Source organism: Muntiacus reevesi, chromosome 2, assembly GCF_963930625.1.
Source record: "Muntiacus reevesi chromosome 2, mMunRee1.1, whole genome shotgun sequence".
Classification (NCBI taxonomy): domain Eukaryota; kingdom Metazoa; phylum Chordata; class Mammalia; order Artiodactyla; family Cervidae; genus Muntiacus; species Muntiacus reevesi.
The window spans coordinates 103,959,611-103,980,489 of NC_089250.1; the positions used below are offsets into that span (position 1 = coordinate 103,959,611).

Consider the following 20,879-nt stretch of genomic DNA (forward strand, 5'->3'; position numbering starts at 1 on the left):
AATGGGATGGACCATAGGTTAAGAATTCACCCACCAATGCAGGGGACACGGGTTCGATGCTTGGTCCAGGAAGATTCCACATGCCACCACAGGGCAACTAAGCTTGTGCACCATGACTACTGAAGCCCAAGTACCCTAGAGTCCATGCTCTGCAACAAGAGAAGCCACTGCAATGAGAAGCCCATGCACTGCAACTAGAGAGTGGCCCCCACTTGCCGCAACTAAAGAAAGCCTGCACACAGTAATGAAGACCCAGTGCAGCCATAAATAAATAATAAATATTAAAAATAAATTCGATGGGAGCAGCAGTTTGTAGTTTCAGTTCTATGGGTGGAGGTTTTTTAAAGATGGGAGCCCCTTTGATACCGGAATCACAATGGAAGATGTTAATAGCTGCAGACCTAGGAAATCACCAGTATTCCCCAATGCAAAATGAAGCTTTTTTCTCTCTTTTAGAAAAATCCATGTCTAGAGTGACAATAATTAATGAGCAATTAAAAAGCCTCCCCATAAAAAAAAAAAAAAGCCTCCCCAGCCAGGCTGTGTCCAGGATTTTCTAGTTTTGTTAGGAAAACTAGAGAGAACCAGTGTGGACTAATTAATTGGTCTTCAGGTAGTAACTATAGCAAAGGTGTCTTGGGTACCCTGGGAAACCAGAGTCTACTCTTTCTTGAGAATCAATCAGCTCAAGATTGATGAAGGGCTGCTAAGGTCAGGCTTAGAAACACAAAACCATCTGCCAACTCTCTAGGGCTAGTACCTGCAGTAGAGCAATTTTAGAAGAACAGGTGTTCACTTTTAACTTACCTCTTCTTTTCTTTTTTGCTGAAATCATGATTTTAGCTAGGAAAGAGTCTCCAGTTGGTTGATGAAATTAACAAACTGTCTATTGTAACTTAAAATAACCTGGCTCAAAGGTATTGTGATCAACTCGACTGGCTCTTGCACAAAGTCATAAACCATTCATCCCTGACAATAGCCACTCTGGCCTTTCCAGACGCTTTGGGCAGCATCAGGAAACAGTAACTACAAGGCTTTGACCCAAAAGGGCTTCCATAGACTGAAAGTGTGTCCCCAAAATTCATATGTTGAAACTGAGTCCCCAGTGTGATGGCACTTGGAGGTGGGACCTTTAGTCAGTGTTTAGGTCATGAGGGTGGAGCCCTCACTAATCAGATTAGGGTCCTTATAAGAGACTCCCAGAGAGATCCCTTGCCCCTTCCACCATGTGAGGACACAAGAAGAAGAATGCCATCTATGAACAAGGAAGCGGGCTTTCAGCAGACATCAAATCTGCCAGCACCTTGATCATGGACTCCCACCTTCCAGAACTATAAGAAATAAATGTTTGTTGTTTATAAGCCACCTAGTCTATGGTATTCTTGTTATAGCAGCTCAGACAGCTGAAGATAAAGAACTAAGCCAAAGAACACTGTTTCACTCTAAGTGTGGAGCAATCCAGTCTGGTCCATCTCCTTTTCAGAGCAGGCTTGAGAGCCCACAAAGTCCTTAAAAGCTGATGCTCAAATGTTTCTGGTTCCTTGAAAATATCTTCTGGTTCAGTAAGCTAAGAACACTTTCAAAAGTCTTTGATGATGATCTATAAATACAACACATCCATATGTTTGTTGATGATGGGTCAATGACTGTAGTTGTTATTCCTCTATTTATGAAGGTATTTCTTATTCTTGCTAACCCTTTTTGTTCCCAGTTTCCCAAGGATGTGGGAAATTCCTCAAAACACTCTTGTGATAGATCATATTCTTCTAAAGACAGCTGTAGTCAAATATATCCCTTCTCACATGCTCTTATTTCAATGTGGCATGAATAATCCTCCATCAAGAGATAGGATTTGTGTTCCTGCCCTGTGAGCCTGGACAGACCTTTGTAAATGCCTCAACCAATAGAACATGGCAAAAGTAAAACCATGTGACTTCTTGGTAGAGTCACAATAGGTGACACAGCTTCCCCTGGGCTCTCTCTGGGCCTTGGGAGCAAGCCTATACAGAGCAAGTCCAGCTACCCTAAACTTACCATGCTGGAAACATCATGTGGAGAGACTATATATAGATTAAGGTGTTCAAGACCTCCCTGGTGGTCCAGTGGTTAAGACTCTGTGCTTCCAATGCAGGAGGTGCAGGTTCAATCTGCTGTTGGGGAACTAAGATCCCACGTGTCGTGTGGCCAATAAAATAAAAAATAAATTTTAAAAAAGTAGTTAATTTTGAGGGACTTCCCTGGCAGTCCAGTGATTAGAATTCCATGCTTAGACTGCAAGGGGCCCAGGTTCAATCTCTGGTCATGGAATTGAGATCCCGAAAGCTGCATGGCCAAAAAAAAAAAAGAAAGAAAAGTATCCAAGGAAGCCTAACTGTTCCAGTTCTCAGTTGCTTAGTGTTCCCAACTCAGGCTCCAATGTAGGTGAACAAGCCTTTGCTGATCTCAGCCCTGCCTTTGAACCACTCTGACAGTACGCGAAATAGAAACAAATCTTCCCCATGATGTTCCGTGCAAATTCCTCAGACAGAATCTCTAAGCATAACCAGTGACTGTTCCATACCTCTAAATGTGGGGGTAACTTATTCTACAGGATAGTGACCAGAGGAACCCTCTAGGATATTCCTTGAAGTATAGTGAGGGCACTTGGTTTGTAATCACATCCTGGTTTTAAATCCAGACCTAATCATTATACTAGCTGAGTAAACTTAAGCAAGTCAGCTTCATTTCCGAGCATTTATTTTCTCACCTACAAAATATGGAAAATAATGACTGCCTTAATATATATCAAAACATCAGGGAAAATATTTCCATACCTGTGACAGACAAAAGGTCATAATGAAGAAAGTGTTTTTGCAAACTGGTAACAAAATGCAATTGAAAGTGGGCAAAATATATGAATAGAGAGTTCAGAGACGAGAAAATACAAATGGCAAGTTAACATCAAAAGGTAAATGCAAATTAAGTAATAATAAGCTATCACTTACCCGATTAGCAAAATTCTGCTAGTGGGTTGTGGTGGAAAGGACACAGTGCTCTGGCAACATGAACAGCTACAGACTCTTTTGGAAAGGTATCTGACAATAGCTACTGAAATGAAAAATACACATATTTTTCAAATCAGAAATCCCTGTCTCTCAAACCCATTGTAAAGAAATAAAAGTACCAGGACACAGAAAATAAAATAAATAAAGCTGCTCTCTGCAGGACAGCTTCTAATGGTAAAAAATCTGAAAATAAAGGTCTTCAGCAGGAGACTGAGGGGACTGAGTAACCGGTAAAACAGCTACACTTTGGAATAATGTTAGAACAAGCTAGAGGGGCTCCCTGGTGGTCCAGTGGCTAAGACTGCGTTCCCAATGCAGGGGGCCCAGGTTCAACCCCTGGTCAGGGAACTAAGATCCACAGGCCACAACCAAGACCCACCACCGCCAAAAAAAAAAGAAGAAGAAAAGAACGAACGAGCTGGAGAATGAGCTACAGTGTGGCCCTCTATAGTATAGGCCTCCAGCCACCGCCTCTACAGTACTGCTTTCCTTGTTCAGGATCCAAGTTCCGAGGAGATAGTTTCTGACTTGACTGAGCCCCAATAGCATGCCTGCCCTCTGTGTGCAGGGAGAGATTGCACCTGACCTCTTTGGCTTCCTTGGAGGAAGCTGGCCACCACCTCCTTGGCTACTCACAATAGAAGTTTCCAACTATGGTGCTAAGACAACCCTGGAGGTTGGTGTTGGATGCTGCATGGTGGTAGCAGTGTGTGCTCAGTCATGCCTGCCTTTGCAACCCCATGGAATGTAGCCTGCCAGGTTCCTCTGTCCATGAAATTCTCCAGGCAAGAATACTGGAGTGGGGTTGCCATTTCCTACTCCAGTGGATCTTCCTGACCTAGCGACTGAACCCCCATCTCCTGCATCTTCCTCCACTGGTAGGCAGGTCCCTTACCAACTGCACCACCTGGGAAGGCCTGGATGCTGCATAACTCCAAACAATTAATCATAACAAGAAAAAGTCAGGAAATGGCTTTCATCCATCTAGAGCTAAAAATTGAAAATGCTTTTCCCATTATTCACCTACCCTTCAGTTTACCTTGTGGCTCGGCTGATAAAGAATCCACCTGCAATGTGGGAGACCTGGGTTTGATCCCTGGGTTGGGAAGATCTCCTGAAGAAGGGAAAGGCTACCCACTCCAGCATTCTGGCCTAGAGAATTCCATGGACTATATAGTCCATGGGGTCGAAAAGAATTGAACAGGATTGAGTGACTTTCACTTTCACTTTCAGTTTACCACATGCTGCTTCAACTGGACAGTCTCATTCCTTTCTCTGCTCCAATAGTACAAGGCTGTGAATACTCTTATTGTGATTCAATTCACAGGTGTTCTTGGTCTCCAAGAGTTCACAGTCTTGAACTCACCTGATGCTCTCCGATATAAAGGACTGGTTTGTGGTTTTGACTTTCTCTGCTGTGAGTCACATCCCATCAATCAAAGGTTTCTGTTCAGCAAAGACCATCTTGCATATGTATAAAAGAGAATATAGGGGCTTCCCTGGTGGCCCAGTGGTTAAGAATATGCCCTGAAATGCAGGGGACATCAGTTCGATCTCTGCTCCGGGAAGATCTCACACGCTGCAGAGCAACTAAGCCTGAGCACTTCAACTACTGAACCCTTGTGCCTAGAGCCTGTGCTCCACAAGAGAAGCCACCACACTGAGAACCCCACACACTGCAACGAACTGTAGCCCCCACTCACCGCAACTACAGAAAGTCAACAAAGATCCACCACAGTCAAAAAATAAAACAAATAAATAAAGAGGATATAGGCTTGAACAACCTTTCCCTTCATTAGAATCTCACTAGAGTGCTATATGAGGAGGGCATAACACCCCATTCCAGTATTCTTGCTTGGAGAATCCCATGGACAGAGGAGTCTGTCCTACAGTCCATAGGATCAGACAAAACTGAAGTGACTTAGCACACATGCATGCAGAGTGCTATATATTTTTTGATTTAAGGATCAATTCCTGCTGAGAAAAATTACAATATTAATTTGCAGTGAATGATTAACATTGCCAAGCCAACCCTCTAATATTGCATAAAATAAAATTTGTTTTGGTTCCCCTAAAAGTCAGGGTTTCTTATTATTGCAGGTCTCAGCAGCTCAACTTGTTCTGCACATGGTTGCATGTTTAATTAGTGATCCTTCTGTAAGTGTCTGCAATTAGCACCATGATGATTAATAAAATAACTCCTTTAAAGCTCCATTTAGCTAGCAGAACTGCATAATCAGGTATAATTAATTCATCATTAATAAATCATAGCTGATTAACTAATCTCTATATTACCAACACATTACTGAACAGCTCCCACCTGAGCACAGCTAATTTTTCTAGCTGAACAGAACTGGAAGCTATGAGGGGAAAAAAAGAAAAGCTCCTCCCAAACTACATTAAGCAGCAAGTATATTGGTGTGGTCAGGGAGACTTTGAGATAATGCACATTTAGAAGTTATTGGGAATTTTCTGGCAGCCCAGTGGTTAGGATTCTGCACTTTTCACTGCCAAAGGCATGGGTTAAATCCCTGGCTGGGAAGCTAAGATCCCAGTAAGCCACTTGGTGCAGCCAAAAAAAAAAAAAAAACCAATAGAGAATAAAAGTAATTGAGCTACTTAAGCAATTGTCACTTGAGAGGGAAGAAGACAGTGGCTGAACACTAGGATATTACAGAACACATGGGAGTGACAGCAAGGGGAATTCCCACCCCAAAAAGAACTTGGAAAGAGGCAGGATATTACCTTACTTTCTGTTTTTTATTACCACTCTATCACTCATTACCATGAATACTAGAGGTTCTCAGACAAAAATGTACACCCAGATTGCCTGGAGGGCTTGTTAAAAACTAGATTTCTGTTCTCCATCTCCAGAGCTTCTGATTCAGTGGGTCTGGGATAGGGCCTGAGAATTTGCTTTTCTAACAAGCTCCCAGGTAGTGCAAATGCTACTTGTCCGGGAAGTACACACCTGAAGAACTATAGTTCTCCCTTTCTCATACACTGGGGATGACTCACAATTGCTGTGATTCCTGTCTTTTCTATAGAAAACAACAGCAACAACAACAATTAAGATTAGTTTTCAAAAAAGAAAAAGAATCATTTTCAATATTATTTATCTGTCTGTGTGTTTCTCTGTCCTTGTGTCTTATCTCTTTGACTGGATTGTTAGTTTAATAACTACTTTCCTTTATATATCTGTTCCTATAGAATGTAACTACTTTCAAGATGTAGAAACTCTAGACAAAATCTAGAGGCCGTGTACATTCAGTCATCTCTGAAGCTTTGCTCATGCCCATCTTTCAAAGCCCTGTCTTTTAACACTCCCCTGACTATGCCATAACACTCAGGGTCTGCATATGGCAGACCCTAACCACAGACCAATACAAGTGCTCATTATCTTTTCATGAAAGGATGAGTCTGGTTGCCCCAGTTAAGAGTCCCTTGAGAGCTCTACAAGCTCCCCCTCTAATCTCCTTTGTATCCTGCCCCCCAGCTCTCTACCCTGCCAGCTTCTAGTCCAGTGTCTAACACACTGGAGACAGCAAATTGCTTTTTACCAACCACATCAGATTGCTAAGCAGCAGATCTGACCCATAGGGTGAGAATTCAGATCCCAGCTGGGCACCTAACTTGCAGAAAGAATACATGGGAATGACAGTAAGGGGGATTCCCACCCTGAAAAGAACTTGGAAAGAGGCAGGATATCAAGTTACTTTCCATGTTTAATTTTATTACCACTCTATCACTCATTATCACTCATTTAAAAAATTTCTGGGCATTTTAGTTATTTAGCTACATGTCTTGATTTTTAGGTATTAAACGTGAGCATGTTCCAATAAAGGAAATAATTTTTTAGGTACATTAAAATTACTCCAACCTTACAGTTCACACAAAAACTCTTTTACTTTTCTATCTTCATGATCCATTCCTGTCCATATAAATTCCTATTCTCCACAGACATAGCATAACATTGCTAACATTTAATAGTCTACTATAATTTTCTTTCTTAGTATTATACTATGAACTATTTTTCTACATTTCCACATAGCTATTGGATCTTTTCGATGGCTGCAAAACAGTCTATCAGGCATTCACATCTGAGTTTAAATGATTTAATCTTACTCTTCATAAATGTGTTCCTCATTCTGTGATTGGTGGTCACAATTAAAGGTGACAACATTATTCTTTGATATTGGTTAATTCGAATATGTTCACAGGTAAAACCAAAACTCCTTTAGTTAATTCATCAGGAAGCATTATTAAATCCCCATTAATAAGTCTTCATTGTTCTATTTCTCAGGTGAGGATCAAGTGGACTACAATGCAATCTTATTCAAAGCAGTCTCTTACATTTTTTTTACGCAGAAAATAGTAATTCAAGATTGCATCATTGCAATGCAAGCAGTCTAGGCTGTCAGCGTGCCCTCTAAAACAAGAGCAGCGCCTCCCTTGATATCAACTCGTCCATCAGAACGCAGGGAAATCGTCAGTTCTCCTCCCCGGTTGGAACACTGAAAGGCTAAAGAAAACATAAAACAAGTCACAAATCAAGATCATTTTCACCCCTTTAATTAATAAGACATAGTGAAAGACTGATTATTACAAGCTCTAGAATCTCCCAGGTCAGTTTAAAGAATACATTCTTTCAAGCAAATGAAAACAAAATAAATGAACAAACAAACACAAACACATAGACACAGAGAACAGAGAGTGGTTACCAGAAGAGGATGGGCAGGGTGGTGTGGGCGGGACCAAAATGGGTAAAGATCAACTGCATGGTGAAGGACAGAAAATAGATTTTTGATAGTGAGCACACTGTCAGATGTGTAGAAGCAGAAATACAATGTACGTGAGAAACTTATTTAATGTAATAAATCAATGTTCTCAATAAAAACCTATTAACTAATTTTTTAGAGAATGCATTCCTTCATCTGTTCGTAAGAGTGCCCAGCCCACCCCGTTCTCCTGAGGACGGAGGTCACAGACGCACACGCCCTACGTCTTCCCTTCCTGAACCACTTCCTCCATTACTTCCGGTCCATCCCCAGACGCACCCTAACCGCAGCCTCCTCCCTGGCTCCGTCTAAGTCCAGGAGTAAGCAAGCACAAGTGAAAAGACAGAGCCTAGGACTAAAAGGCTAAAAAGATAAAGAGGGGGTGCTCTTGGGCCCTTCAGAGAAGGCCCTGTCTTTCGAGGTCTGAAAAGGACAAAAGGAGTTCCCTACTCTTTGTGGTTAGCAAGCAACCACACTTGTCAAGCAAACATGAGGTACAGCCTCAGGCTTCTTGAGTTTAGGGAAGTAATTAGGTTCACAATGGAAAGAAAACAGCCACCCTGCTATTCCCAAATCAGGGTCACAGAGGCTTAACCATCCCACTAAGTAAGAACTTCTGTCCACCAAGGTCAAACTTTTACTTTGATTGTGTAGCCTGTTCCGCATGTGGTAGGAGCTGTGTAACCTCCACTGACTACCATCTATTTTCTCGGTCCTGAGCAATATATTAATCACTAGGAGAATTGGTTCAAGGCAATTTGTTTTATTTAATCACATAATGGGACCCTGGTAATCATCCAATCTCAACTCAAACATTATAAAGAACCTTTCTGGGCCAAAATTACACAGCTAGTTAACTTTATTCAGCAAATACTTACTTGGCACTTAACTATTAGAAGTGTGTCTGTGTTTTGGGAGAACAGGTGGAAGATGTTTGGGGTGGAGTTTGTTGAGCAGAAGATTCAGGGTTGAAGGAATTCGAAACCTTTAGTTTTCATGTGGGTGATAGTTAACATTTTTTTTGATAGTTAACATTTCATTACATCTTCAAGTGGACAGTATATATGAGAAGGAATACTAGCTTAAAGTTTAGCAAATTTTTTTTAAATTTGAAAAAGAACTGTCCTACCGTGCAAGTGTTTCTTCCCCAGTTGCTCAGACCAATAGCTACTGAGAACAGCATGTGCAGACCCTTAAAAGAAGTGAAAAGTTATGTTACAATCCTAAAGAAAATAGGAGCAACTCTGCTAAATTCATAAAGGATTAACTATCCAGTTTGACTGAACCTTAGACAACGTAGTCATTATGTTGGCCATGACCTCTGCAAAGTGTGGAATTATGAATGGAAATACAAAGGAAGACAGAGAATTTATGGATAAGCTCCTTCAAAAGATGTATCTGCTGCATCTTACACTTTCTGAAGGCTGAATTACACTGCAGGCTTTAATTCTTGTCTATCAATTCCCTGTCAGTCCATGGTAGGAGAATTAAGGCTTTTGCGTAAATCTATCTACATCTATCAAGGAAAAATATATCCTTCCTCCTAAGACATACACGCAAGGAAGGGTGGGAACTCTGGCAAAAGACCAAAATTTCCATTAAACCAACGCTCCCAGTTTTTTGGTGCCAAAAGAGCTTTGTTTTAGTGAGATATTTTTTCACATGATTGTGCCCTAGGTTTAGGTCAGAGAATAAATACTAAAATGAAGAAACAAACTACAAAGTAATAACTGACAGGAAAGTATTTGGGAGAGGAAAGAATGGTCTGAAAAAGGTCTCTCTTTCAGAAAAACATACTAAATACTATGGGACAGGGTGCCCAAGCAACCCAGTATGCCTGAGGCTGTCCTGGTTTTATCACTGAAGATCCCTACTCTGAGAAATCCTTCAGTCTCAAGCAAACCGAGATTGTTGGCCATCACTGTCAGAAGAGCTTTCCCACTCTAGAAAAGCATTATTACAAGGGGGAAAACGCCTTCCCTCTGTGATAACCAAAATCTCTGGGAAGCAGCCATGCATGTGTAAATCCACTAATAACTTCTTATCCATCAGCTTCCTCCAAAAAGCATTCCCCACCTTTCGCTGGTCAGTCCACTTTTATCAAGGAGGATGAAAGTAGGAAGCATCACATTCTTGCCAACTTTTTATTTCAACTCTCTGCTTCTGGTTTGTGGAAGATCCTGAATTCCTATGTTCCTGAACCCATTCCACTCACTTAGTGAGCAGGTCTGGGAAAGGAGGCTGGGAGGAAGAAAAACACCATTCCTGTCCCTGATTCCCACCTGCAGTCCAGGACTTGGTCCTTCAAAACCCAAATCTTGGTCAATGATCACACAGGCTGGCCACTGAAAAGGACAAAGGACTTTGGGAATATAGTGGACATTGGCCACTGGATTTTGCAACAGGTAGCTCTAGAAGTGTTGGCTCAAGCAGCCAGTTTTATCGTTAGTTGTTAAAATACCTAACAGCTACTGGGCACCTACCATGTGCCAGGCACTGTGCTCATTATGTTTTGTGTTTAACATGCATTGTGTTTACATAACCTATGAGGTATTATCCATATTATATAGAGAGGGAACAAAAGCTGTAAAAAGTTAAGTCATTTACCCAAGGTCAACAGCTAGGAAGCTAGGATGCAAACTCAGCCTGTCTGATGCTAAAATTTAACCTTGCTATATACTGCCTCATTAACACTGTGTTTTTCACAAGAGACTTAAGTGAAGAGATGGGGAGGGGAGACAGGAAAACAAAGGCAACTCAAAACCCAAACAACCTGAAAGTTCATTGTGGAGGGCACTTAAATAGCTGTTCTCCTCCTTCTCCACTGTTTAGCTTTCCTCAGGATTCAAGGCAAAAAGTACCTGTTACGGGATCTTCAGCCACACCGTACCATGGAGCAAAATATCTGGAGTAAAAGTCAAATGCTTGAGTCTGCCCACCAGGCTCTCCCTTGAGGGTGAGAATGAGTCCTTTCACCTTCCCTGTGGTTTCCACTTGCAGCAAATTCTCTGTGTTCACTGTCAGGCTCTCCAGAAATGACCTTGTTCATAAACAGGATGGATTAGGACAAACCCATTCCACAGACTACCCATTCCCCAGACTCCATAAAGCAGGCCAGGCTGCAGCTTGTCCAGTGGCTCAGCAGGAAGGAAGGAATAGTAAGTAGAACCTTCCTGCCCAGGAACAGAACCCTGGCTGTGAAGATCATTCGACTGAACATGGCACAGCCAGATCAAGCCAGAGCTATGAATCTGGTGCCCTCTCCCACAGCGCTGACAAAGTCAAAAATCTCATTTACCTGTTGTAAGTATCACTGAGCCGGACCAGGAGCTTTTTGGTATCTGGGGAATAGCGAACATCCTGAACCAGCGTGTCACCTATGGCAGTCTATGGAGACAGACCAAAACTTCCTCAGAAGTGCGTCTTGGGTCAAGTCCTTGGAGAACAATCTCTCACAAATCTGCTTTGTGCCAGGCACACCCAATATCTCCAGTCCCAAGAGTTTCAGTTTTAGAATTCAAGGTATTTCTCAAAGAAGGCCAATTTCCTGCTTTTCAGGAACACTTGGACCTTAAAAAGGGTTGAGTTTAGCCTCTGAGAGCCAAAGATAGGCCTTGTTCATACATGTTACTATAAGACTCGATACACAACTCCTTCAATTGGGTATTTTCCCCACAGATAAAAAGATTCAGGGAGGCCCAGAATCTCTCTCTCACATACACACACTTTGACCCAGGACTGAGGAGCCCTGGAGTCAAAGCTCTGAATTGCTACTGTCTACTATCTGTAGAGGTGGGGGCTTTATGCCTGCTTCTTAGAGGATTAAATGAAATAACATATGCAGAGTTCCTGTAGCTACAGTGGTAACTAGATGATTCTACATAAGAAGGACTCAGGGCCAGCAGTATGACTGGAAGTGGGGACTAGGGCACTCATCTCAATGCTGTTCTGCTTGACAAGCTTGCTGTTTTCACTTAGGCTATACACTACAGATCAAGAACATAGTAACATTATCCAAAGACACCCTGGTTCACCCTTTACTGAAGATTACATGTAACCATGCTCATATCTGAGACACGGTATGCTTGTCTGTTTATTGGTTTGCGGTGCTGAGGGAGGTTGTGAGGGGACAAAAACACCTCCAAGTCATCCTTTGGCACCACAACTAGCTGCCGCCAGAACAGACTAGAGTTACGTGGTAATTGTCTGATTGTCAGTGGGTGGTTTCAAGTTCTCTAATCTTCTTTAGGGGCTGAGAAGCTCTAGGTTCTATGGCCAAGACTCTGCTGTGGGTAGTGCCTGGAAGGTCTGCCTCTGTGACCACTGCTGACCAATGTCCCCCCTCTAGATATGGGAACTCCTACAGCCCAATCCCATCTGCTTTCCGGGCCTCCCAGTCTCTCTGAAGGGTTGTCCAACCCTTCTCTGCATGGATTCTTATGTCAATTTGAAAGTTTAATTCTCAAATGAGAATCTCATTGCCAGTTTTTAGGAACACAAAATGACAATGCACGCATGCTCCGCATTGCATTGTCCGACTCTGCAACCCCAAAGAATGCAGCCCGTCAGGCTCTTCTGTCCACGGGATTTCCCAGGCAAGAATATTGGAGTGGGTTGCCATTTCCTACTCCAGGGGGATCTTCCCAGCCTAGGAATTGAACCCTTATCTCCTGTGTCTCCTGCATTGGCAGCCAGATTCTTTACCACTGAGTCGCCTGGGAAGCCCAAAATGACAATAATCATGATAAATACCTTTCATCATTCTCATTTTACAAATGTTGACCCTGAGGCTTAGAGAGATCAGGTTAAGTTCTTTCTACCATGAACAAGGTCTACCACTGTAAAGATTTTCTATTTTTTTTGCCAATATGCTTAAAGCAATTCATTTTTCAACTTGGCTTGTCTCCCAAAACCCAAGCCGTAGGAGAAGCTGAGTGTAAAAGTAGAATCCATGATACTTGCTTATATCCTTTGAAAACTTAAAGCAAAACACTAAAGAGATAACAAATGCTGTATTTTAAAATTCACTAAGAAATACCCATTACTACCAATAACAGGCCATTTCCCAGAATCATTGTTTCTCACGGCAGCCTTGACCTTGTCCTGACCTGGGCCCTTACTGCTCTAAAACCTAAGCACCTGGCTATCCAGGGCTGCTTTGGCATTCTAGAATCTACACACGACAACTGTAGTGCCTACTGCCCTGGGTGACAGAATTAAATGAAATAATGCATTAAAATGCATGGTACTGCACAGAGGAGACTCTCAAAAATGTTCTTTATCATCATCATCATCATCCTTATCATTAAGCCCCATCCCCACACAGACCCTTTGAGGAGGCTGCTATATATATCTTGTCTTCTCTATTGGAGTACCCTTGCTTTTCTGCTCTCTTCCATCAAAGCACAGCCCCATCATCTCAGCCTTATTCTCCACTGAAGAGATCAGGAAACAGACTGCTGCCAGGCTGTTGCCATTCTTTTCTCAGCCTGCCACATGGCACTCTCCCCTCCCCCATCTTTCCATGGAGGCTAATCAGATAATGAAGAGTTTAGGAAAAACTGGTCAACCTTTTCACCAAATAGATTCAATATTAAAATTCAAACCTCAAAGGCACCATGCAGTATTCACCCAAGCTTAAACTAGAACACTTACATTGGTAGAAGGTCTATATTTGGGATCAAAAACAAATCTTTGTTCAAATAATAACAGATGATCAAATCCCAGGGCTCAAGTTTGACTCTTTTTCACGAACCTTTATCAAGTCCTCCACTTCATGCAATTTCTAGATCAGGAAAAAAGAAAAAAAATCACTGTAAAATGGGCAATTTGTATACAGTGTGTAGCAATAATTTTAAAAAGCTGACCTGGGGATGTGCTGGATAAAGAGGCAGGTCCAGGACGATACCATCCTCTTCTTTTCTGGCCTTCAGTTCCCCACTCAGGGTGACAAACGTGAGAGTGCTATTCACATTTTCTGGCCAAAAAAAGAATTTTATTTTGTCAAATGTTTGAAAGGAATCAAGAAATAGAAAAATAAACTTTGTTATATAGTTGCATGTCTCTTTTGATCACTTTTAAAGATTGGATGGCAGTGTCATTCATTCCAGTAAAGGGGTCCCAGGTTTGGGTTACTGGGGTCTTAGTAGAGAAAACTCCCACTGGATTCTAACTTGAGAACCAAGAACATAACTGATTGGTCGTGACATCATGCTGTGCTCTTGAAAAAATTATTTAATCTCCTTAAACCTCAATTTCCTCATCAATAAAATGGGGTCGTAATTAAACTTATACTAATTTCATTTTACCTATAAAATGGTAAATAATTAAGCACAGCTTATAAGGTTGCTATAATGTTTTCTAATGTATATTTTTATATTTTATATATTTTATATACTCCTACAATAGAGTTTATAGAGTTATAAACTCTACTGAACTCTACTAGTTTAAGTTAAGCCAAAGGGATAACAAATAGAAAATACAGGTTATATACAACAGTCTGATATGAACAAATCAAGCTTACCATAAACAAGCCAAACTACATATAAAATCTTGATTTAAAGATTAGATCACAAACCCTGATACAATATCCCTTTATATTACTGATACAACTTGGGTGACTTATCTCAGAAGGAATAACATTTTCAGTAAAAACAAAGATTTATGACTTAACTCTTTTCCTTAGTATTTCTGTGAACGTATCTCAAAGGTGAGGAAATGTCACATTGCTGATTAGCTTTCACAGAATAAAATTTACATTCTGAAATTCAAAGTTTAGTCTTCTCATTACAATTGGTGTAAGACATCACTATTTACAAAGCATTTTCTCATCCAACCTTAGGCTTACCCTATGCAAGACTATCAGGACTTTGTTGCCACTGCTCTGCAGTTCAACTTCACATGGTGCTCAGTTCTGCTTTCTTGGACTTCCCTGGTGGTCCAGTGGTTAAGAATCTGCCTGCCAGTACAGGTGACATGGGTTCAACCCCTGGTCCAGGAAGAACCCACACGTCACTGCAGGGCAACTAAGCCTGTGAGCTGCAGCTACTAAAGCCCATGTGCTCTAGAGCCCGTGCTCCACAATAAGAAAAGCCTCCAAATGAGAAGCTTGTGCACTGAAACTAGAGAGGAGCTCCCACTTACCACAACTTGAGAAAGCCCACACAAAGCAACGAAGACCCAGCATGGTCAAAAATAAGCTAAATAATTCAAAAAAATTTTTAAATTCTAATAAATAAATAAATAAAATAATTTAAAAAATTAAAAAATTTTTTAAATTCTGCTTTCTGGTACAAGGGGCATGGTGGGTTGGGGAGCAGAAAAAATTCTGCTTTCTTTACTCTGCTAACAATGCTAATCCTAAGAATACTGCCCCTCGTCCTTCCAGCATGCCAATGAGACTGCTTCCAGGGCAAACGTGGCCTATAAGACCTTCACTTATTATCCCCATTTAAGTAGCTCCCAATCACAGGAAACTAATCAAACTAATCACATGGACTACAGCCTTGTCTAACTCAATGAAACTATGAGCCATGCCATGTAGGACCACCTAAGACAGACGGGTCACGGTGGAGAGTTCTGACAAAACATGGTCCTGGAGAAGGCAAAGGCAAACCACTTCAGTATTCTTGCCTTGAGAACTCCATGAACAGCATGAAAAGTCAAAAAGATAGGAAATTGAAAGATCAACTCCCCAGGTTGATAGGTGCCCAATATGCTACTGGAGAAGAGTGGAGAAATAACTCCAGAAAGAATGAAGAGACAGAGCCAAAGCGAAAACAATGACCAGTTGTGGATGTGACTGGTGATGGAAGCAAAGTCCGATGCTGTAAAAAGCAAATACTGCACAGGAAACTGGAATGTTAGGTCCATGAATCAAGGTAAATTGGAAGTGGTCAAATAGGAGACAGCAAGCGTGAACGTCAACATTTTAGGAATCAGTGAACTAAAATGGACTAGAATGAGGGAATTTAATTCAGATGACCATTCTATCTACTACTGTGGACAAGAATCCCTTAGAAGAAAAGGAGTAGCCCTCATAGTCAACAAAAGAGTCTGAAATGCAGTACTTGGGTGCAATCTCGAAAACAACAGAATGGTCTCTTCATTTTCAAGGCAAACCATTCAATATCATAGTAAACCAAATCTATGCCCCAACCAGTAATGTTGAAGAAGCTGAAGTTGAACAGTTCTATGGAGACCTACAAGACCTCCAGAACTAACACTCCAAAAAGATGTCCTTTTCATCATAGGGGACTGGAATGCAAAAGTAGGAAGTCAAGAGATACCTGGAGTAACAGGCAAATTTGGCTTTGGAGTACAAAATGAAGCAGGGCAAAGGCTAACAGAGCTTTGCCAAGAGAACACAATAGTCAAAGCAAACACCTCTTCCAACAACACAAGAAAAGACTCTACATATGGACATCATCAGATGGTCAATACTGAAATCAGATTGATTATATTCTTTGCACCCAAAGATGGAGAAGCTCTATACAGTCATCAAAAACAAGACCAGGAGCTGACAGTGTATCAGATCATGAACTCCTTATTGCAAAATTCAGACTTAAACTGAAGGAAGTAAGGAAAACCACTGGACCATTCAGGTGTGACCTAAATCAAATTCCTTATGATTATACAGTAGAAGGGATAAATAGATTCAAGGGATTAGATCTGATAGACAGAGTGCCTGAAGAACTATGGACAGAGGTTCGTGACATTGTACAGGAAGCAGTGATCAAGACCATCCCCAAGAAAAAAAATGCAAAAAGGCAAAATGGTTGTCTGAGGAAGCCTTACAAATAGCTGAGAAAAGAAGAGAAGCAAAAAGCAAAGGAGAAAAGGAAAGATATACCCATTTGAAATCAGAGTTTCAAGGAATATCACGGAGAGATAAGAAAGCTTTCTTCAGTGATCAATGAAAAGAAACAGGAAAACAATAGAATGGAAAAGAGTAGAGATCTCTTCAAGAAAATTAGAGATACCAAGGGAACATTTCATGCAAAGATGGGCACAATAAAGGACAGAAATGGTATGGACCTAACAGAAGCAGAAGATATTAAGAAGAGGTGGCAAGAATACACAGAAGAACTATACAAAAAATATCACCTTCGTGATCCAGATAACCATGATGGTGTGATCACTCACCTACAGCCAGACATCCTGGAATGTGAAGTCAAGTGGGCCTTAGAAAGCATCACTACAAACAAAGCTAGTGGAGGTGAGATGGAATTCCAGTTAAGCTATTTCAAATCCTAAAACATGATGCTGTGGAAGTGCTGCACTCAATATGCCAACAAATTTGGAAAACTCAGTGGTGGCCACAGGACTGGAAAAGGTCAGTTTTCATTCCAATCCCTAAGAAAGCCAATCCCAAAGAATGCTCAAGCTACTGCACAATTGCACTCATCTCACACGCTAATAAAGTAATTCTCAAAATTCTCCAAGCCAGGCTTCAACAATATGTGAACCGTGAACTTCCAGAAGTTCAAGCTGTATTTAGAAAAGGCAGAGGAACCAGAGATCAAATTGCCAGTATCTGTTGGATCATCGAAAAAGCAAGAGAGTTCCAGAAAAACCTCTACTTCTGTTTTACTGACTATGCCAAAGCTTTTGACCATATGGATCACAACAAAATGTGGAAAATTCTTAAAGAAATGGGAATATTAGACCACCTGACCTACCTCCTGAGAAATCTGTATGCAGGTCAAGAAGCATCAGTTAGAACCAGACATGGAACAACAGACCAATTCCAAATTGGGAAGTCAAGGCTGTATATTGTCACCCTGCTTATTTAACTTATATGCAGAGTATATCAGGCGAAATGCCAGGCTGGATGAAGCACAAGCTGGAATTAAGACTGCCAGGAGAAATATCAATAACCTCAGACACACAGATGACACCACTCTTATGGCAGCAAGCGAAGAACTTAAAGAGCCTCTTGATGAAAGTGAAGGAGGAGAGTGAAAATTTTGGCTTAAAACTCAATACTCAGAAAACTAAGATCATGGCATCTGGTCCCATCACTTCATGGCAAATAGATGGGGAAACAGTGGAAACAGTGACAGACTTTATTTTGGGGGTCTCCAAAATCACTGCAGATGGTGACTGCAGCCATGAAATGAAAAGACGTTTGCTCCTTGGAAGAAAAGCTATGACCAACCTAGACAGCTTATTAAAAAGCAGAGACATCAACTGGAAATACAACTGCAATATGACACAGCAATCCCACTTCTGGGCATACACACCGAGGAAACCAGATCTGAAAGAGACACGTGCACCCCAATGTTCATCGCAGCACTGTTTATAATAGCCAGGACATGGAAGCAACCTAGATGCCCATCAGCAGATGAATGGATAAGGAAGCTGTGGTACATATACACCGTGGAATATTACTCAGCCATTAAAAAGAATACATTTGAATCAGTTCTAATGAGATGGATAAAACTGGAGCCCATTATACAGAGTGAAGTAAGCCAGAAAGATAAAGATCATTACAGCATACTAACACATATATATGGGATTTAGAAAGATGGTAATGATACCCTATATGCAAAACAGAAAAAGAGACACAGATGTACAGAACAGACCTTTGGACTCTATGGGAGAAGGCAAGGGTGGGATGATCTGAGAGAACAGCATTGAAACAAGTATACTATCAAGGGTGAAACAGATCACCAGTCCAGGCTGGATGCATGAGACAAGTGCTCAGGGCTGGTGCCCTGGGAAGACCCAGAGGGATGGGAAGGGGAGGGAGGCGGGAGGGGGGCTCAGGATGGGGAACACATGTAAATCCATGGCTGATTCATGTCAGTGTATGGCAAAAACCACTACAATACTGTAAAGTAATTAGCCTCCAACTAATAAAAATAAATGGAAAAAAAATTAATTGGATTGAGCAAAATAAATAAATAAATAAAAGAGAACAGGGACAAAGGGAGCCGTAAAGGGATGGAAGGAGTGTGACCCGGAGGGCAGACTGCGGTCAGGGATGGGGGTCAGGGATGGTGAACGAAGGAGGCAAAACGACCTAGAGAGTTAGTGTAATTAGAAGGGTTGTCGGGAAGAGTAGTGAGAGAGGAAACAAGCTCCCTGTCATCAGTTGGCGGTAGACAGGGAAGCCTGGTGTGCTGCAATCCGTGGGGTCACAAACAGTCGGACATGACTGAGCAACTGAACTCAAGTGAAGTAACTCCCAAAAGCACTTCTTATTCAAATCCCCCACTCCACCAGTTACCCCTCTGTCATATCATCCTGCTTACTTCCTTGTTTGACTTTCTGTTTCTACACTTGTTCATGGCTGCTTCTATCTCTACTTTTCGGACATTTCCAGGCTTCTCTCCTCTGCCCTGTTCCCACAAAGCCCTGATCTTTTTTATACTAAGTGTAGCTGAGATGGGAACTGGTAGGATTAAAGTGCTGCATCCTTTCTTCACAGGGTAAATGTATATAGTTTATCTCATGAATATTTAAAATTCAGAATAAAGAAGCTTTTACTGTGAAATGAATTCCAGTTTGGTTGGGTACACATTTGGGGGAAAGTATGTCTTTTAGTTCCCCAGTATTATGTCATGTTAAATACCTATTCTGCCCTGCAAGCTGTCCTCCTGTGTTGGTCACAGAGACCAGAGAGCTCCTATTTAAAAGAAAATGGTGGGACTTGCCAGATGATACAGTGGATAAAAATCCACCTGCCAATGCAGGGGACATGGGTTCAATCCTCGGTCTGGGAGGGAGGATGCCATATAGGAACTAAGACCGCATTCCACAGCTACTGAAGCCCCTGTGCCTAAAGCCTGTTATCCGAAACAAGAAAAGCTGCCACAATGAGAAGCCCATGCACCACAACCAGAGTAGCCCCTGTGGGCCGCAACTAGAGAAAGCCCACGCACAGCAACAGAGACCCAGTGCAACCAAAAGTAAATAAATAAAATAAATTATAAATGAAAGAAAATGGCATTTCAGAGAACAGCAACCAGGGCTATTCAACATGCCTGAAAAATCAAAGTGTTCTTGAAGGTTGCTGTTTTGTTTCTACATAATAAATCATGTGAAATAAACTTTGTAATGTCTTTATACCAGTCACTTTGGTTCACAGGAAAGAATGTGTGAGAGTTTTTAAAAATATTTCTATTTACTAACTGATAAGTTCATAAAAGAAAATCATGTTACTTATTCTGTGAAACAGCACAGCTGCAGAAGCCAGGGTAGCGTGGCCACAGAGAGGAACCTCATTCTGTGGTGTAAACCACCTCAATCCAAAGCAGGAACCTTCAGAGGAGAAAAACCACAGAGAGATGAGATCATGTCCACACAAGGGGGTTAAAAGTTGTCATCTTCTTATTCTTTTCTAAACATTGTATTAGCATAATTAATCACTGAAACGTGTTGTGAAAAGGAGGAGCAAAGTCTAGGCAAGACCTCTAGGGCTCTGCAATGTTAGATCTGGATCTGAAACATTCCAATTCATCGGCATCTGCTCCCTTAGATGAACTGAACATCAAATTAGAAACTCCCCTACCTTCCTTATCTGCATGCAAATAATAAATGGACATTTTCCTTAAATGTCATTCCCCCACTGGAAAAACAGTTTCTGGTACCATTCAGGAATTTTTTTAAAAGAAAAAAAAAAAGTGTATTTACTTTGTGTAAAGTTGTCATTTGGGTGTAGCTTTAGGATAAAAGCCGTTTCGGAGAGGTTCATTTCCTTTGCAATTTTTTGATGCAAGTCTTCATCCAGTTTCTAAATTAGAAACAAAAGGTTAGTGAGATTCCAGAAACACAAATCAGACTTCCTTGAATAGCAACTACCACTAGTAAAAAAAAAAAAGAAAAAGAAAAAAAGAAAAAGAAAAAAAGACAGTTTAGTAATATTAAAAGTTATATGCTTAAAAGATTTTAATGTAAAAAAGAATTTAAAAAATCATATACGCTTAAAGTAAATAATCACCAAGAAATTTAAGGCACTTTTATAAAGATTGTTTTTTAGAAATCCATGAACTTAGCACCATGTGAAGAGTTGTGGAAGCTATAGCAGATTCTGAAAAACCTACCGACCTGG

At 41.2% G+C, this 20,879-nt stretch overlaps 1 protein-coding gene across 7 annotated transcripts in view; it reads right to left on the reverse strand.

The window, feature by feature from the left end:
- Positions 1–6,761: 6,761 nt before the first annotated feature.
- PBLD (phenazine biosynthesis like protein domain containing) overlaps positions 6,762–20,879 on the reverse strand; it is a 34,969-nt gene continuing 20,851 nt past the window's right edge. For 5 of the 7 annotated variants that reach the window (XM_065922443.1, XM_065922442.1, XM_065922446.1 and 2 more), the window contains 8 exons: positions 20,462–20,561; positions 19,961–20,089; positions 13,690–13,799; positions 13,578–13,607; positions 11,121–11,209; positions 10,684–10,862; positions 8,952–9,014; positions 6,762–7,566 (listed from right to left, as the gene is read on the reverse strand). In XM_065922443.1, coding sequence (XP_065778515.1) covers positions 7,454–7,566; positions 8,952–9,014; positions 10,684–10,862; positions 11,121–11,209; positions 13,578–13,607; positions 13,690–13,799; positions 19,961–20,089; positions 20,462–20,561 — 813 coding nt within the window. In that variant the 3' untranslated portion in view covers positions 6,762–7,453. The remainder of the gene's footprint in view (positions 7,567–8,951; positions 9,015–10,683; positions 10,863–11,120; positions 11,210–13,577; positions 13,608–13,689; positions 13,800–19,960; positions 20,090–20,461; positions 20,562–20,879) is intronic. The other 2 variants (XM_065922444.1, XM_065922449.1) reach the window with 2 other exon arrangements.